Source organism: Maylandia zebra, linkage group LG20 (assembly GCF_041146795.1).
Source record: "Maylandia zebra isolate NMK-2024a linkage group LG20, Mzebra_GT3a, whole genome shotgun sequence".
In the NCBI taxonomy this organism is placed as follows: domain Eukaryota; kingdom Metazoa; phylum Chordata; class Actinopteri; order Cichliformes; family Cichlidae; genus Maylandia; species Maylandia zebra.
Window position 1 is genome coordinate 13,698,079 of NC_135186.1, and position 19,984 is coordinate 13,718,062.

The 19,984-nt window shown below is 38.4% G+C and overlaps 1 protein-coding gene across 3 annotated transcripts in view; it reads right to left on the reverse strand.

Annotated features, from left to right (window-relative positions):
• Positions 1-19,984, reverse strand: part of cpne9 (copine family member IX) — a 108,408-nt gene that overhangs the window by 8,757 nt on the left and 79,667 nt on the right. For all 3 annotated transcript variants that reach the window (XM_014410837.3, XM_014410836.3, XM_076878424.1), the window contains 10 exons: positions 19,625-19,666; positions 19,228-19,303; positions 16,963-17,016; positions 16,676-16,737; positions 16,196-16,242; positions 12,663-12,844; positions 10,908-11,035; positions 8,134-8,236; positions 7,501-7,558; positions 1,486-1,559 (listed from right to left, as the gene is read on the reverse strand). In XM_014410837.3, coding sequence (XP_014266323.3) covers positions 1,486-1,559; positions 7,501-7,558; positions 8,134-8,236; positions 10,908-11,035; positions 12,663-12,844; positions 16,196-16,242; positions 16,676-16,737; positions 16,963-17,016; positions 19,228-19,303; positions 19,625-19,666 — 826 coding nt within the window. The remainder of the gene's footprint in view (positions 1-1,485; positions 1,560-7,500; positions 7,559-8,133; positions 8,237-10,907; positions 11,036-12,662; positions 12,845-16,195; positions 16,243-16,675; positions 16,738-16,962; positions 17,017-19,227; positions 19,304-19,624; positions 19,667-19,984) is intronic.

Consider the following 19,984-nt stretch of genomic DNA (forward strand, 5'->3'; position numbering starts at 1 on the left):
AACAAAATCTGGGCAAAGGACTAAAGCACAGAATAACAAAATCACAAGTAGAAAGAAACAATTGATCAGATCGCTAACAGCAGACTATAAAGCAAGAATATAAAACCTTTCTTAAAATGAACACAAACTATGAACTCACAAACAACTGAAAAACCCTGAGTCACACACCCGGAACGCTTGATCCTTTTGCTTTACATAAGTAAATATCCAAACAGATTTAATACTGAGGCACATGCCTTTTATAAGTTACGACTATTTAACACATCAACACATATATTAATATCACCACTTCATGAACGTCATTTTAACATCATTTTCATACATGACATTGATTGAAATGTTCATGTATTTCTTTATTTCTTCCTTCTTTTTGCTGCACCCTTTAGGTTTACCCCATGTGTCAGTCTTACTGCACACCTCACCACTGGCTCACTGTAACACACTTCTCTGCCACTCCTGACTTCCACCGTTCTTTTGTCAGCACCCTATCATACGTCTTCTTTAGATCCACAAAGACTTACTCGATGTCCTCCATCCATCCTCCTCGCTCTCATTTTCTTCAGTCATGCTCCTTAAAACACTCCTTCCATCTTTTCAACACACTTTCTTCACTTGTTAGCAAATTTCCTTCCGTATCCTTAATCACTCTAGCTTCCTGCACATCCTTTCAATGTCTCTGCCGAGCCAATCAATAGAACCCAGTTTAAGCCTTTTCCTTTGCCACTTCTCTCTTTGCTGTACATCTACCTTCTACCCTTTCTTCATCTCACTAACTATCCCAATTTTTATTTGCTATTTTCCTGTGCTTCTTCATTTGAACACTGAGCCTCCCTGTCCTCTATTTTTTGTCTCATTGTAGCATCTTTAACTTGCAATATAAAGTGTCCTGAGGTATTAGTTGTTGTTATGAAAATTTGATTGACAGAAAAGAAAGGACCTTTTATGGCTTTAAGTCACTTTTTAATGTTTAAATTGAGAGTTTAGAATAACCACTGTTAATAAATGGTGAATTACAAGATAATTTAAATGTTGCAAATTTTTTTACAGTGAAAAAGAATGATTGATATATATATTAATATAAACCACTCATTAGCAAAATTACATTTATAATTGATCCTTATGACATTAGTCTGTGTGATGAAATGTACCATAGCTGATGAGAAACAGTAAAAATTACAGTAATGCCTTTAAGCTTTGTAATCTATCTGTTAAAGGTTACCAAATGTTGTTTTTAGTCAAGGTTTTGCACTGACTGATCAGTGATAAGCAAAAGGCATGGATGAGAAACGTCGGCATTGTTATACAGTAAACTTGTGTAATACATATGGATACTGCATTCTGTATGAGGCAGTCCCCAGTGAGGGTCTGAGTGTGTGCTATAAATGCAAGCCGTCCTCCACCGGGGGACATAAACCCCACGCTGATGTTGTTGACAGAAACATGCTCAAGACTAACCCGAGGACTTAACCGAATTTCGAGGCGTACCTGAACAATGTCTCTCTCAGCAAGACGCCCTCTTGAGGATACTCTCACCTCATCTCCATCCAGCTCCTCCATAGCTAAAAGGAGAGAAAGAGGCAGAGCGTACATGACTCAACCAAAGGGGGAGAATATAAAGAAGGCACAACACGTTCTTTTGTATTTCACTGTATAATTGCTGAAGCAGAACAAAGCACAGAGGCTAAGAAGCGCAGAACTGTTAGAATATTTTATATAGCAAAAACCTCGAGCCAAATATGGAAATGAAAATAATAACTGAAACTAATTCCAGCCACTCAAGAGTGGGACTGAGTAGCTTAAGAATACAGAGCAGTGTTTAGAAGGCAAGTTCAATTACAACCAAACACAGAAGGAAATTTGGAAAAACTTTACAGTACAGCCCATGACTAAGGGCGTAATTCCCCAGTAATTAAATGGAATTGTAATGTGTTTTATATGAAATTACAACATTATCATATGTATGCATGTAATTTACAAGCATGCCTAAAGTCACTAGAATAAGGGGTGACAAGTCATGTTTTACACAAAAGATGAGTACTTACAAATACAGTAAACACATTTAAGTAGTACGTAAGTCATATTAAATATTGCATAGGTTCTTTTTGTTGGCACCCTATCATACGTTTTCTTTAGATCCACAAAGGCTCGCTGTCCTCCATCCATCCTCCTCGCTCTCATTTTCTTCAGTCAGTGCTCCTTAAAACACTCCTTCCATCTTTTCAACACACTTTCTTCACTTGTTAGCAAATTTCCTTCTGCATCCTTAATCACTCTAGCTTCCTGCACATGCTTTCAATGTCTCTGCTGAGCCAATCAATAGAACCCAGTTTAAGCCTTTTCCTTTGCCACCTCTCTCTTTGCTGTACATCTACTAAACTATGCTGTAACTGTAAGTACAGCATCATTTCCTGGTCATTTAATGGGAAACAAAATGTGTCAGGATACAGGTTGTATTATGGAGTGACTTAACTTAGCCCAACGTCTGGATATTTTTACAGGAAATGAGACTGTAAGTATTTTTAAGTATAGCATAAATAAAAAAAGGCCCAACTGAATAATAGAAAATCAATCATGAATATCAACATAAAGAATATGGGGGCTTATACCCTTAGTCATGAGCCTTATTATAAAGTGCTACCTACTTTGCGCCAGGCTGGAGGTGCGACTTTTAAAGGCAATGAAAAATAGCACCTGCATAAAACTCCATATCTTCTATCTGACCAAGACAAAAAGGTAAGGTCGCTACGCACAACTTGAGGATGCAAATACATTTATACAGAATCTTAGGTAATAGGGGGCAAAACCTCCTGGCAAACAATGAAAGATCCTTGGCTGACCATTTTTTAAAAATACATAATTCTGATTTTAAAATTGTTTCCAAATGGACGCTGTGCCAGTATCGGAGACATAACCTCACCGCCTGCTGGATGCCCTTTTTAAACATCCCCTCGATGTCACTGTTAGACTTTGAAGCAAAACTAAGCCTGTGCTTGAGAATTGCTTTATGATATCCTTTCATTCAATTCAATTTCAGTTGAGTTTTATTTCTATACTGACAGTTCAACAATTGTGTAAAGGTGCCAATAACAGAGAATGCCAGTGATTAGACAGTCCCTTTTGAACGGCTCTTGTTGGGAGCATAGAAATCCCTCTAAACAGGAAAAGACTTCCACCACAATCAAACCATCTGCTGCAACCACTTAGCAGGCAAAAAATATTGACATGCAATGAAAACACATGTAAGTGAAAGGAGGGCATTGGAGGAGAAAAGTTCAATGTATTACGTGTCTACCAGGAGCCTGAAGAAACTCTTGGAGCCACATTGTGGATTGGAGAATAATTATTAACCTATTGGGATAACTGCAGAAGGGACTTGACAGCCAAAATAACAAAGTTCAGGCCAATCCATTAATGACGTAACTAAAAATAATGGAAACATCAAAACTGGTTGTGCTACAATGATATAAAACGCACATTAGACAGAGAGTCGCTGTTGTTGTTGCATTTCCAGATAGGTTTGGGTGTAATATTACTAGAAAGATTTCAGGGACAGTCAAAGCAACACAGCAAACACTAACTTAAAATAAAACCTTGATTAATTGATTGACTTAGGCATCAGAAACCTCCCTATAAACCAATGAAAAACAGGAGAATATCAACAGAAAATGGCAGCTCTCCTTTAAAAGCGTTTTCTGTTCACTGTAACCGAAGGCACAGAAACAAAAGATGAATCAGGTTCAATCAGGATGAACAAAACAGAAAGAGAAACATAAGAAACTTGACAAAAACTGGCAAGCAAAGCAAAGGCTAAAGGCACACACTCATTAACACATCGTGCTCTGACAACCAAAATGGCCAAAGGCCTTGAAGTGCAACTTCAGTCAACCTATACAGGCTACCATCCACTGCAGGACTAAGATCTCAGCCAATGACATGAAAATCAGGACCTGGAAGTAGCATGATAAATGGTAAAAGTGCTGGGTCTTATATAGTGCATTTCTACTTTACCTGAGCAATCAAAGAACTTTACACAACGTGTCTCATTCACACATTCACTTTTTTCTATGTTTAAGTTTCTTCTATCTAACATTCACACACATTCACTGCAATGGATGGATCAGAGAACAACCTGGGGTTAGTGTCTCACTCAAGGATATTTAGCATGCAGACTGGAGCAGCCAGGAGTCAAATTAGCAGCCTTACAATTAGTAGATAACCTGCTCTACCTCTGGAGCTACAGCTACCAAAGCATGGTAAACATTAACCATCTATGTCCTCCTTACTTTCTTTTAAGGGAATATAACAGAAACTATAGTGATGTTGTCTCTATATAAATAAGAACAAACCAAGAAAATATTCACTGTATTACAATTAAGAACTTGATATCAACATTTCTAGTTGCTAAGTGGTTGTCATTGTGCAGCCAAATAACACCGTCTTCATAGCGTGTGCAGCAGCTAGCACATCCACACTCTGAGGTTCTATTAAATCAGTTTGACCTCGCGACCTCCCAGCACGCCTGAGTACTTTCACCACCAATCCCAGCATTTGATTCCTTAAACAAGTAGAAAATAATGGGCCGTCCAACATAATGAGGAGACTTTATGTTGTCACACCCTGTCGAGCAGTAACACACTCACACACGCAAACAGTTCCCACTGAAAAGTCATTCATTGATTTGTGGGCTGTAAGCTGCTTGCACACTTGAGTCCATTGACTTTCCTCAGCTATTTTCTCAGGAGGGGTCAGAAAGAGCTGGTGTACATAAAGAACCAATTATGACACAGCTGCTTTTCCTGTTCGAGTTCCATCAAGACAAGCAAAATTCAAGTGCTGTTTGTCAGATAAAACACCACATCTTTGTGCCTTTCCAAAGTCAGGCTCGTTGAATTTTATTAAATGTGTTTGGAGTTCAGATTTATTCTGTGCACGGTGCTTGTGGGAAGATCTTGCTCAGCTATATATACATATGCATACACATTTACACACTGCATACACATGCGCACATATGTACACATACAAACACGTGCTCAAACAAAATAAACAAAATCTCAGTGACTCAATCAACTTTTCCTACTCTGTTTTTTATGTGCATTTTGGTGATAAATATTAACGTTTAACTCAACAAATGCCTTCTTTGGAGTAAAGCCAAAGGTAAATATTATTTTCTCACTATTGGATACTTTGTTTTTGACATTACATATAAACAGAAAAACTGAAAAAATGGAGGCTGACATTACAAAGTCTGACTTTTTTGTTGTTTTGTTTCAAGAAAACCTAATCTAGTGTTATTAGTGGGGGGTTTTTTTTATTTTTATTTTGCTTGTTTTGTGGAGACGCTCATAGGGCACGCACACAAAACACTGTTAAATATAATTAAATATAATTAGAGATTTGATCCTTACCTAGTGTTCTGGTCAAATTTGACCTGTTTTGACATTTGACACCAGCAAAAATACAGAGCATTTTATTTCCCAACGCCTAACATACCTACGATTTGTCACGGCCCAAGGTGTCTCATAGTAATGCTAAAGGTACCCTTCCGCGTCCTTTTGAGGCACTCCAGATTGTCCAATAGAATGCTGCTTGCAGTGGTAACACGCTTAAAAGAAATCTGTATCTGAGTGACTTCTAACCCCTAAGTGTTTGATTCAGATGTATTTCAATGTCTATTTATACACCCACATACAATTTACAAGCATACGTCATTCAAGCTGCAGCTCTACTGAACACAAGCTGCTATGGGTGCATCATAAAAAAGAGAGAGGAAGAAAAACACTGTGCATTGTCTTTTGTAGCTGAGGGTAAAAAAGTATTTTTCCAAGAGCGAGAAGGTAGAGAAAGAGTTATTTCCTGTTGCTGTAGCAGCAAATGTGCCAGAAAATGAGGGCTGCCAGTACCTTATCTTCAAGCTCAGGTCTGTGAAGGTAAGGTCTCTTTAGCTCATTATAAATGAGACCAAAGCTTGATTTGTAGTTCTCTTTTGAATCCTGCATTGAAATGCAGAATTGCTCTAGTATCACTAGTAAAACTGAGCTTATCATGTTGGACTTGGAGCTAACTAATATTGGACAATCATTACTTTCACTAATGCAAGAGTTAGAGAGAGACGACTTGAGAACTGCCTAAATCTATACACAGACTGAGAATAATAGGTTAAATCTTTGTATAACTGTACATATGCTTTTTCTTTTTCAAAGTTACACTACAGCAGAGAGGAGACCAGAAATAGAGACACAGACACATGACACACAGTAATAGCTACTGGAGAGATGTAGAAGAGGAACTGTTGAGGTCTAACTCCCCAGTGTTTCAACAGCCATGATCCCATACATTATGTATGTGTTAGTGAGTGTGCTGGTGCTTTCGGGATGTGTGCATATGAGGCTGAGAAGAAACAGCACCACCACTAGAATTAGCAGGACAACAAAAAAGACTGGGTGAAAGACTTTTAAAAGACGATGTGATTTCATAGGTGCAGGTCTTGCATCACGAACAGCTCTTCTAATCTCTTCAGATACCTACAGAATGGAGTCTTGTGTGTACTACCAGGCATCGTATTATTCAGCAGACCAAAACAATGACTGTTATGCCATTATCTGTAAGAAATGCTCAAAACAATAGCAGCACATAGAGTGCATGGAGTAAAGACAGCTCTATCAAACATGTTGAATAAAGCTGCTGTGGCTATCGCGAGTGCTATTTCTTTCACATGAGGATTATGTTATGTAACGTTCCACACAGTGGCAAGGCCACTGATGATGTAGCTGATTACCAGTTGATGCAGATGATGGCATTATTAACAGTAGGTCTTAAAAACATGACAATGCAAAATTTGCAAATTAGTGTATGAGCGTAACGAGGTTAGCACTGAGATTTGGGACGCACAGGAGGCTAAACAGCTTTCTCAAGAAAATGCTGTCCAAAAGAAACGATAGAGTAACTGAAGTCCTTTGTCACATTATCTAACAAGTAACCCTCCAAAAAAACAACAAAAAAACCTATGAAATATTGGTCGGTAGGTAGAGCTTGCTGGCTGCCTCTCATTTTTTCACAATCTCTCAAATGTCATGGGGCTTTTATGGTGAGTCTGAAGCAATCGCACAAAAAGATAGGTGAGGAGCAAAGAGACAGGTTGATACAGATTTCAGTCAAAGGCTTATAACTGGTTGGGTTTTGCTTCTTTTTTCAGGCATCTTATAGTAAAGACAGACAGGAACTGTTGAGGAAGAGGAGAAGGGGAACGACATGCAGCAAATTACCAGGGCTCAGCTGCTGAGGGGCTGGTCATCTGTCACATAATGAGTGAGCATTCATCCACCTCTATGAGGCAAAAAAACTTCTTTGCAATTTTTATGGGCAAATTGAAAATGTGCATAAAAACATGGATGGAAAATCATCTACTGTGACATGGAAACAGGCAGGATAGGCCTTTTTTTCCACCTTCACATTTAGCCATAAAATAAATAATAGACCCTGTTAGTATACCCAAACACTTACCATCAAACTCAGCCGGCCCAACACCTACGATGATAATGGAAAGAGGGAGTGATGCCGCCTGTTCAGACAAAAGGAAAGATGATCCACATTAACTCATTAGATTTTTAAAGCCACGGGTGAGAAGCAGGAAATTAAATGTTGATTCACACTTGTTAAACGTTTTATCTTGTTTTGGGTGAGGCTATTAACCTGATGCAGCAGCCTACATTTTGTGATTTAAAGTAATGACCTGAGAAATTTACTTTGCACTGCGTGATGGGTAATTAGGATGAAGACAATAACAGAGAGCTTGCTTTTAATGCTCTACACTGTGTGCTTTGAGAAACCTCAGAACCCAACCAAACACTGCTTAAAAATTAATTTGATGGGTTACTGAAATTACTGACCTCTTCAAACACTACGTCAATAAAGATGAAAAAAACTCCCCTCTGTTCAAGAAAAGCTTCACTTAGAGGCTCTTACCAAAGAATGCTAATCGTTTTTATCCAAACAATGTAAAAACATTATCTTCACCCCACATGCAGGAGAGTCAGTGGGGTCACAGAGGGCTGTTATTCATCAGTACGCCTGCAGCTTTAATTTTTAACACATGCATGCAAGGGAGTTGTATACATGTGGTGTTTGTTTACTCACATTGACCACAGCCTCTTTGGTCTGGACCATGTCAGATATCACTCCATCTGTGATCATCAACAGGACAAAGTACTGAGAGCCATCTGTAATCTCTGCTGCACAGCTGGGGAATGTGCATAGACAGACACACGGACACCCACGCACACACATAGACACACACATAGAAATACACAGGTTAAAGCTAATAATCTGTGCAAAGAAAACATAAGAAGGCCTGTCTGTTTTCGGGGCAATGAGCTGCAGACGAGACTGATTCAAGCTTTGTCAAAAAAGACAAAACAAAATTTATTGAGAGCTTATATAGAATTATTAATGCTCCTGTAGAACATTAATAAATAATAATCAAATAGTCAAATGCAAAAACAGACAATTATAAAGTACCAGAGTGAAAGTGATCGTTCTGTCATAAAACGTGTCATCCATTCTTTAAATTACTGCCATGTTGAGTATTGCTGTTGGATACATGCTTGCCTTAGTCCCATAGGAAACTGCAGTTTCAAAATATAAATGCAAAATATAAATTCTTTTGAATTGAAATCATGAATTACACTAAACTTGAAAATGTCAGCTTCAGAAATTTCTTTTTACACATTTTGAACTGATAATAGATTTGAAAGTTTCAAACAGCTTGCCTGGACACAAAGACCACTTAAATGGCCCGTTTTCTACTTTCTGTTGTAGATGGTAAATGAACTGGTTTGGACTGATTTAGCACTTTTCTATCTGAGCACTCAAAGCGCTTTACACAACTTGTATATTCACCCATTCTACGCTGTTTCTAAGTGCTTCCTATCTAACATCCTCTTTCCTCACACATTCATACTCCGATGGATGCAATGGAGAGAAACATGGGGGTCCTTTCCCAGGGATACTTTCCATAAAGACTGGAGCACACTGTGATCGAACCATCAACCTTCCAGTTAGTAGCTGACCTGCTCTACCAGCTGAGAAACAGAAAAAAGATTAATTTATATTATCCTGAGCCTCAATTCATCCTCTGTGTGAAATAAGGCATTTTAGCTTCTATTTTAATCTCTACTTTATTTATGTTAAAGTAGATGCTAATGTGGGACTAGGCTCTGTAGCGCTTACAAAGGGATACACTAATAAATAACTTTTTTTAATAACAAAAAAATAAATAAATGCTAAAGTTTTGCCGATACCTAATATGACCGATGTTTATGGTGGATAATGTTAGCAAAATATGCTTGACAATGACTACTATTTCTCTTACACAATCCTGCCTTGCTATAACACAATACAGACTTAAACTATATATAGTTACTGCAATAAAAAGTGGACTTCATATCTTTCACCCAGCATAGCGACCCATCCACTCACACCCTGAGCCAGAAACCTTTTAATAATAACAAGCACCCCAAAGATAAAATCCTGCAACCGCGCTTCTCATTTTTCCACTGCTCTTCATTCCCTGTCCATCATGGGGAATGATAAGAAAACAAGAGTATGTACTCACATCGCTAAAGATCAACTTTAACTCGATATGAAGTCAAATGAGTTTCAAGCTGGATGTGTCTGCGTGTGTTTTTTACCTGCTGCTTGTGAATTTACTGTTAGAGGGAAGAATCTATCACCACTGACTTCCCTGTTTTGTGTTGATGAAAACAGTATAAATCTGTGTCAGTCAGTGTTTCTGTGCCTTTGTGTGTAATTGTGTGTGGGTGTGGTGTTAATAAATGGGATTGTAGCATACTGCTAGGATGATTTTGTGAGTATGTGAGTTTTTTATTTATACTCTCTTAGCACCACTTTAATGCCTTCTGCTGCTTGGCAGGTGGCATTCCAACACAGGGTGGGATATATAAATGACAACTGATCATTCAGTGCACGTAAGTTTTAACGTCCAACATTCTGTTCTGCTCGAACAACCAGAGCAAAAACATGCAATTTACTATGGCAGCAAAATCTTTTTCTTTCCCGTTTTTTTGTAACACATCTAGGAACCACTTCAGAAATAACGATGCAGGATATATATAACGGCTATTTGCACAAAGAATCTTAACCTTGAAATTCTGAAATACTAAAAAAAAAAAAAGATTTACACATTTCCTGTGTCTCCAGTGCTTTTACTTTTTGAATGTGTTTAAGTGTCAAAGTCATAAAAAATATTGATACAAAGTGACAATATGTTTTTTTGTCATTTGTTTAGTCTTTGACTCCACTGTTATTGCCTTCATCAGATTTCAGATAACACCAGGATGATGTACAAACATCAGATTGATCAGTACTGGTACTTACTGAGGACATCAGAATACCAGATTTTCTTAATTCCCCTGCTCATTTCAACTTTAAAAAATGCCATGCTGCGCAAATTATACATGCGATGAACCAAATAGGTGTCCATAGAGCTACAAAGCCCAGGAGCCTAGACTTACTGTTTTTTGCAGCTTAATATAAGAGATTATAAAGATTTTTTTAATTATTATATATCCCTGTATAAAAAAATGATATTTAACTCCTCATCACAGCTGTCTCCTGTCTAAACTTCTGACCTCCAAACTTTCACAAACAGCATTGCACATATATATATATAATCTTAATGCTACTCAAATTCATAGCTTTCTCCAGGATTTACAATTATTAAAAACTAATTTGATGTAACTACGCACACCTACTACTTAAAAATATAATATTTTACCGCATACATCCATCTTGGTTTTTTTTTCCACTGTTTTCACTGAGATTTGAATTTGAATGCTAATCAATAAAATCAAAATCAAATCAAAAAATCAAAATCAAATCTTCAAACTTACTTTGCTACTTTGTTGATAACAGGTGCAAAGTTAGTAGGTCCATACAGCTGCACCGCCCTCAGGCTCTGAAAATAAGTCTCCAGGACTCCCTCGATGCCCACACAGTTTGGATTATCATTGTCACCATTCTGCAACAAACAGCAGACATTGCCCTTATGAAGTATGCAGTGCACATATAGTGTATATTAAATATTGTACACAGGCTGGATATGCTGCTGTCAGCTTTGATAAAATCAAATCTATCTACATTTAACTGATTATAATCTGATTAGATTCATCACTGGGTGATGAAGCTCATTTAAAAAGAGAGTACACACATTTACAACCTGAGTCAGTTTCGCTCTTTAAACTAAAAAACTGGCTACTTTCTCACAAGCAGCAAGTATCCAGTTTTAAAGGTTTCAAAAACACATACAAATGTTAGGAAATGCACTCTGTCCTTGAAGCATTCATCAACATGAAACATGAGCACAGATAGATATTTTCTATTCAAAGTTTCCACATCATGTCACATTTTTAAAGAAACCAGAAGGACAAAAGAAACTTCTTTTTTTTTTTTTTTTACTACCTGCAAGTCATTTTTGACCAGATTTGATGCCTGAGACTTGTGAAACTGGAGTCATGGCACTGCGTGTTATATTCTGCACATTCACCCTTTTTATCAGTGATGGAATATTTTAACTAACACTGGAGATGAGTTACATGTTATGTGGACATCAAAATACTACTCCTTTGTCACTACTACTTCACAACACTAACTATAATCACCCTGAAACCAACAGCAGATGGACCAGTGTTAAAGAGCTAGCAAATGTTAGCTAATCCGCTCTCATCATTTTTTGTAAATGTTTAAATGCTAACTACTTTCTTGTCCTTTTCCTTCCAAACAGTAATATTACACAGGAACATTCCAACCAGTAACATAGTAAATAATACATACAACAATCTGCACTTTTCTCCCATCCTGGCATATATGTAAACATCACCAGCAAGCTGCTGTTTCAGTGGTTACAAGGTCCAAGAACTTCAGTTGTTCTTTTAGTTTTTTGACATATGATCCAAAAATGCATGGTTGGAAACAGATGGGAAACTGTCAGGTCTCTGTTCCCGTTATTAACCAGTTTTAACCAGCGTGACGAAAGGCATATGGATAAAAATGCCAAATGTTAAATCACTTTGATCAGCCAGATTCCCCTTGCCAACTTTTTATATGCGGTGATTGCATTCACTGCAGTGTCTTTGGGGGAAAAAAAAACATTTTTTAATGGAAAGGACTGTTGCCCTTGTGGTCTTCAAACTGAAAGAGCTAAAACACTCTGGATCATAAGAAGTGAGATCAGTTAAATGCAAAAAACATTGTTACAGAAAGAAAACAATAGAATCAAAGAAAAATGAATGCATTTTTTTTAAGTAGTAGTTATTTCTAAGAAGTTTTCCTATTTTTTTAAAAAAAATCCTGCAGTTGTCCTGTCTGTTGAAGCACTTCTGTAAGACCGCAGCAATCAATACTTTCACAGCACAGGTAGGTACTTCAGCTTCATAGCCACTGATTTTTTATTGGTTTGTCCCCTCGGGAGGGAGCCGGGAGGAAGTGGAGCGGATCCTGAGAGATTCCTGCTGGCAGGCAGATGAGCCAACTTCTCAACTTGTACAAACAGCTGGTGTCACGGCCGCATCTTCTAGTCCAGCACACCCTGCCACAGATGAACTGTGCATATTTGCCTTCTACATTTAAACTGTGCGTGTGTTTCTTACCAGCGGGAACGCGTGGGAGATTTTGCCATCGGGGGGCAGCTTAGCACCGAAGCCATAGGCAGGAAAGAGCTTATCGCTGTCGTAGTCCTGGATAATTTCTCCCACTGCTTTCAGTGCCATGGCATATGCATTCATTTGGTACGGACTCATATAATGGAGGGAGGTGGGCTGGGATGGGTTACCTTAGAAGAGGAAACACACATGCACACAGAGCACAATGTGAAGTGAACAGTGCCTCCTTCTCTCTGGTTTGTTTTCATCTGCAAAATACAAGCAACACTAAATCACCAGTGGAAAACTATGAGATGATCAATGCCAAGAAAATACCATATGTTTCATCTCCTTCTTTCAGGTTTTCCCGATGCAGCAAACAGAGACAGGCTATGGCTGTGATGAATTATGTAAAGACTTGTGGGTGTACCAGTAAAATCTGATAGTTGCAGGGAAAGAAGACACTTTTTATCTCTGGAAAATCAAAGACTCACGGAAACAGGATTTTGTATGGGGAATTAAAGAGTTTATGCAATCATGCTAAATGTCTTAAGAAAATGCATTGGTATTGCTAGCGCTGTAATTATTGCACACATATAAAGATCACAGAATGTGACTAAAAGACAGCTCTCTCTTTGCCCCCTTGGGATAAGGTGGTTTGGACTCTCTCTTCCATTCTAAAAAGAGTGCCCTGCTTTTAAAGGGGATGAAGGGGAGGGGTATGGGGGGGTGATTTGATTATCCACGACAGATGCCTGCTCCCCACACACCCACTGATAATGTATTCCCCCTAATCCCATCAAGCTCCCAACTGCGCTGCAGGTGCACCTCTGGCCATGAAAATACCAGACACATTCACCATTCCCTGTGCACGTTGCACGGTTGACTGCACGTTCCATCATGTGAAAATAAGAGCCTTAATGTAACAATCTATCCAGCACCCACCATCAAGAAGTTGAGTATACCTGCCAATGAAAGGTGAAGGGTCAAATTATATTAGGGAAAGAAATACCTTTGCTGTGTCTAACAGCAGAAAGCACAGTTTCAGACAGAGGAGACTGCAGTTAGGAGAAAACACGAGGTGATATAACTGAATAGCATGCTAATTAAGTAGCATAAAGGCACATTTCTCATATATCATTTCCCCAGCAAGAGCCAATCAAGCTTCGTGCTGAATCCAGACTTCTGTTAAATACAGCTGATTTGCACATTTACCACCACTTCCAGCTTAATGCTTTTAAACTAAACTGTTTTAAGCTTGTACAGTTTTGTCAAGAGCACCTGGAGTAGAATATATTTTTGATTGAAGCATGGGAATCTCCACAATGCTCACACCAAAAGAACAGACAGTGTAAAAATGCTTTTTAACATCGTCACAAATAAATCCACGTATGTCTGTTTGTCTGTTCTTCTCATCTTTTTACCTGTCCATCTGATCTACCTCAAACTTGGCAGATCAATTGCGAGGGACTACATAGTTTGATTAAAAGTAATAGTGAGTGTTCGGAAGGTTACTTTTATAATGTATTCCACTACAGATTACAGAATACATGCCCCAAAATGTATTTTGTAATGTATTCAGTTACGTTACTCAATGACAGTAACATATTCTGAATACTTTGGATTACTTAATATGTTATCAAGCTTTTTATAACTACATGAATGTACTATTGCTGTGTGATTTATTACTATTACTGAAGGTTACTCGCCATACCAATACCAACTAGATTTTTAAATCTTAATATAATATTAATATTAATATAATATTAATATAATCTTAACATAAATGAGTAACAGTAGGTATATAAAACAGGTCCGCGGCTGCGAACCGTAGTAAAGGGACCTCTGGCGGGTTCCGTGTGGGGCTCATAGCCGAAAACTAGCTTTACTTTGTTGTCTGGGTCAACTTTGCTAGCGAGAGACAGAGAGAGGCGTTGAAAGGCTGCTCCAACTGAACTTATTGTTTTGGAGGAAAACACGAACACAGTGTACAGTCGAGTCTTAATAGCTTACTTACAACTGGACTATACTGCCCACGAGGCTAAATTCTTTAGGGCTATGCCTGTAACACTCTGCCTATTGCCTTCATATTAAATCATTTTTTGAACAATAATTTAAAAAAATATTTCGTCACCTCATTGTGCAAGTAGAGGTGACATGGGCCGCAAGGTTGAGCATTAGAGCCTCTTAATGTATGTTTTGTTTGGGTTTCCACCGGCGTGGAATTACCAAAAATAGAGAGGGGACAGCCTAACATATGAAACAGGAAAAGACCGCCGTGTAATCCCTGTATTTCAAGAAAGTAACTGTATTCTGAGTACCACCTTTTTAAACGGCAACTGTAACGGAATACAGTTACTCATATTTTGTATTTTAAACACGTAACAGCGGTACACGTATTCTGTTACTCCCCAACACCGGTAATAGTTTTATATTTTGATAACATGAGCCCCTATAGACAGCACTTAATGACAGTGGGAAGGAAGACCTCTGTCAGAAGACTTATGGAGGGTTAGCCATCTGCCACAAGTGATGGGGAGGAAGGGAAAGAGAAGCATAAAGAGCACAAACAGGACAAAAACAAGTTTAAGACATGCAAAGGTAATATATATAAGTGTATGGGGAGTGAATGGAGGGGGAATGGATGCTTACTGGATTGTGGGAAGCCTCCATTCAGCTTTAGCCTGTAGCAGCAGGACCATTAAGGGATGGTTAACGGTCACCTGATCCAGCCCTCACTATAAACTTGATTAACAAGTACAGTTTAAAGCCTTATTGCTGTCTCCTAAACCCAAACTGGAAGCTGTTTCCACTCGACTTCTGGAAACTCCAGGAATCGCAAGTCTGTACTCAGAGAGTGCGCGTTGTCCCACCTAGAGTACCAAATGCTTTCTTAGCATCTGTTTAAGACAGGATGCTTCTCATTTTGACGATATTGTGCAGATAAAAGAAGGCAGTCATAGTTCTTTGTTAAATATGGAAGTTAAAGGACATGTCCTAGCCAAAACGGACTCCAAGGTTCCTGGGAGTAGTGCTGGAGGTGAAGGTAATACCATACAATATAAGTAAGTTCATATTATTATTAAAAAACAATAACAATGCTATTATGCAGTAATATTTGCAGTTAGGAAGCTAAATTGAGTGGGTGATTAGATTTGGTTAACGTAAGGAATCGAATCCAGTAGAAACAGCTGACCTGCGCCAAACTACAGATTAGCAGCACATCATAACCAAAGCAAAACAGACTGTAGTCACAACATACTGTGAAGTATTGCTTTGCAAATGCTCACATGAGCTTTTGAGCATACCAACAAGGGCAAAACCAAAATATTAAGAATAAGTTCATACCATGTACCCTACATTAGTTTTGCTTGCTAGCATGCTAATAGGTGCTACTTAATAGGTGTAAGTGCAGAGGAGTATTTTCCTGGGAAAACCAAAGAATGGCACAAACATTGTATTAAAATTTTTTGGTAGGTCAAAAAAAAGTAATATGTGCACACATCACAATAAAGCAAAATGGTTGTGAGGCAGTGACTTACCATTAGACGCGGTGAAGTCTATCGCCACAGTGAAATTGAGTTGCGTTCTGTGGTAAATAAAATAAAAAGAAACATGAAAGAGTAACACGCACTTTAGCCCACTTGACAAACACTCTACAAACCCTTCGAACACACAACTCTACCAACACGACAAGCTGTAACTCGGTCTCGGTAACTAGCTAATTAGAATGGAAGGACAATATTCCCTTCACCATCTTGAAGCGCTAATTAGATAAAACAAATAGAGCTGCTAATTAAAAGTGAATGAACTGAATAAATTAGTTATTTACAAATAAGATTTGCAAACACAGACTTCCTCAAAGCTTCACCCTTTCAAAGCCAATATGAGCTCAGTGTGGTGCTCAGCATGATGCTTTTGGGAAACATAATCTTGAGAGATACTGGCACAAAGACACAAACCCTCAAAATGGTGGCTGTTGACACTCACTGTGAGCGCGGGCTAATTATTATTCTACTCACCCTCCTCGGATGAAATCCACAAAGGTATACTCAGACTCCACTTTGAAGGACAGCAGTGTTACCTGGCAAACACACACATACCAAAACGCATACAGAGCGATAAACAGAACAGGACGGTGGGAGAGGGACCAGGGCCAGGCAAAAAAACTAAACAGGTGGCCAGCCAGTGAAAAGAAGCAGATGTAAGAGGTGATGATACCTATACTACTATATGATTCTATAAGACATCAGTAAATAGCAATACAGAGGAAATGACAGGCAGTTATGGGTGACGTGGGTGCACTCACAGTTCCAGAATTGATGTATTTCTTTTTTTTGCCTTTCTTCTTGGGATTTAAAACCTGCCCGTGACAGAAAGAGCACATTAGTGATGATGAGTGCCTCCATAAAACCACCTTATAGCTTAAAATGAAGTGCAAAAATGAACATGAATAATTCAGCAGATTGCTGATAATGGTGGCAGCCTACAAATCGATCTGATGTGTGTATAGAGAATTGAGAGAACATCCGTGTGCACGTCCGTCACTGTAAAGCTCATCAAAGAGCTTTCTGTTTTTTTCTCTCCTTCAGACCACGTGGTTTTCCAGTAATTATGTTGCAACATTACTATTAATTTGTTTGGCTGGAACAAAGTACATCTTTACTGAGGAGATTTGAATAAGCTGGGGGCAATAATAGATTTGTCAGTTCAGTGTGCGCTTGTTGATTTTTCCAGCAAAATAATGCAACACATTTATTGGTTTCTATTTTATTTGTGAGTGTGTGTGTGTGTGTGTGTGTGTGTGTGTGTGTGTGTGTGTGTGTGTGTGTGTAATGACTGATATTATTTATTTCATGGCGTATACTGGTGTAATGTTAACAGTGCATCCCATGGCTGATTAAAATCTGCTTGTCTGGACTTCATCACCTTTGACAGGAGCCACAGAGTCTCCACTGTGTTTTACAGTCAGCTACAGACACTCAGTGCTGCATCTCTCTACTGACCTCTTTCATGAATATTCACAACAACTTGAAGTGAAACTTTTAAATTTGGATGGTGTTACCACTGATTTTCAGCCCAGTTCTTGTGTAACTTGGCATACCTCAGCCCTTTCTCCCTTTTTCCCTTTCTTAGTTTCCTGGCATCCACCCTTCCACTGAGACCATTTCTGATGAGGATTTGGTGAAGAGAAGACGGATCTATGATGTGCCAGATGTATCTCTTAAGTCTTTGCTGGATTTTTTTCCTGTTTCTTAAGGACATGACTTTGTGATGCAGATATATTTTTTTAGGTACGTCACTTCTTCTTTTGTCCAGCTTCCTCAACATTTTTAAGGACACACTGCACACCATGTCGAGGTATACCACAAATAGCATATCAGCCAATTTTTCACTAACAGCTCATTGTGAATCACCTTGTTGGCGCAAAAATACTATGTGTCAGGCTGTGCAATAGGGGAGTTTGTAGTGTAGTGCACTTGCTTCTATCATGAAGACTCAAATGGCACTAAATACTAGGAATGACCCAGGTGCATTTTTTGTGCTTGAATGATTCATAGGTCAGTGTTAAGTAGCTTAACAAACAAACAAAAAACTTTCTTTGAAAATAGTCAGGCAGGATTAAAGGATTAAAGGACTAGACTAAAAATGAGTGAAAAAGCTTCCAATGGACCACCAAGATGGTTCAGTTTGTTGAGAAAGGGACTCATATGTTAAAGGGCTAATATAAGGGCCCTGGTTTGATTCTACCTCAGGCAACTACCTGTATCATTGTGTGACGATCATATTATATTATAAATACCAATTCTTTTGTGTTTCAAATGCATTGTGGCCCTTGCAAATGTGATGATACATTCTCTGTGCGTTTATTCCCCACAGAACCTTTGCTCAATAGCATAAAACTATAAGGAAGTCTAGCTTCTACAGTAATCTAGAAGTCTAGAAACAAAACACAGTTGTGCAGTAGTACGTGTCCTTGTTACATACTCTGGAAATCAGTGCTGTTTATGCTAGCTGAACCCCCTCCTCTCTGTGATACTCTAAAATCAATGTACAAATGTGATGGAACTTGTTATACTGTATATATGAAAAGTGTCCTTTAGTGGGAATCAGTGCTAACCCACTAGCTAGGAAGCTCTCTCTTTCAGGTAGGAATACAAAGTTAGCACAATGCAACCTTATAAATGTGAAAACTTTTTTTTAAATTATGGACAATAAATCATTACTGCATATGCTAAATCCATATATTATTGTGACAATGCCAAAGTCATAACAAGGTATGTAAAAATACACGACTTTGTATTTTCAATTACCTGTCTGTTTATATGTTCCGGAAATTATCCTTTCAGCTGAAGGTTTCATAACCTTCAGCTTCATTCTTTTACATTTTTTATTTCATTTTATTTGTTTTTACATTCATCACTTGAAATCCAATCTTTCAGTTTAGAAAAAAATTGTGCCATTGTGAGGGTTCGAGGTTGTTAGAGATTAAAATCACCTAAATTGGATTTGCGAGGTCTTTATATGATGACGGTGGTATGAAATAACAAGCCATCTCCATGTTGTGTCTCACCTCATAGACATTGAACTGGTTCTGCCCCCGAGACAGCTCTCTGTAACTGGTGGTGAACTCGCCGATGAAGTCATGGCTACAGCAGACAGCACCCACACAGAAAAGCAAGCAGGAACAAAATGTTTTTTTACATAAATCGTTTTTTTCATCTGAGCTACAGAGCTATATATTTTTTTCTTTCTTAATAACTGTCAAATATGGAATTGTTCCTATTAATCTCCAAATCAGGCCTATCTGTCCTTGCAGCATAAGTTTTGTAGCACATTGTGTCAAAACCCCTCAAGCTCTTCACCACCAAGTTTGTCTCACAGACTGTAAACAAGACGTTTCACTCCCTTCTAACACGAGGGATCAGTGTCTGAAGGTGTAGTGAGTGCTTATCTGCGAATGCTCTTACCTTCCATCTCGATCCCAGTCATAGACGTCTACCTTCACAGTTCTGAAACAGACAAGCACATATTATTTTTGAAGGCCGTGGGTTTTTTGTGAGAAACTTGAACCTCAAATTATGTTTGATTGAATAAAAAAATACTTTTTACGCCATCATATCAGGAGCAGATAGAGCTGATTTCAATTTCAATTTCAGATTTCAGAGAAAAAATGAATAGAAATTTCCACATATAACCTTGGAAGCATCATCTCAGCTTCATGAACAGCCAAATGTGCTGCATGTTGTTTGGCACCACAGCTAGCAGAGAGCTGCTTATTTATGATCTGCATGGAGCCAATGACATTTTCCATTCAGTTGGTTGTTATG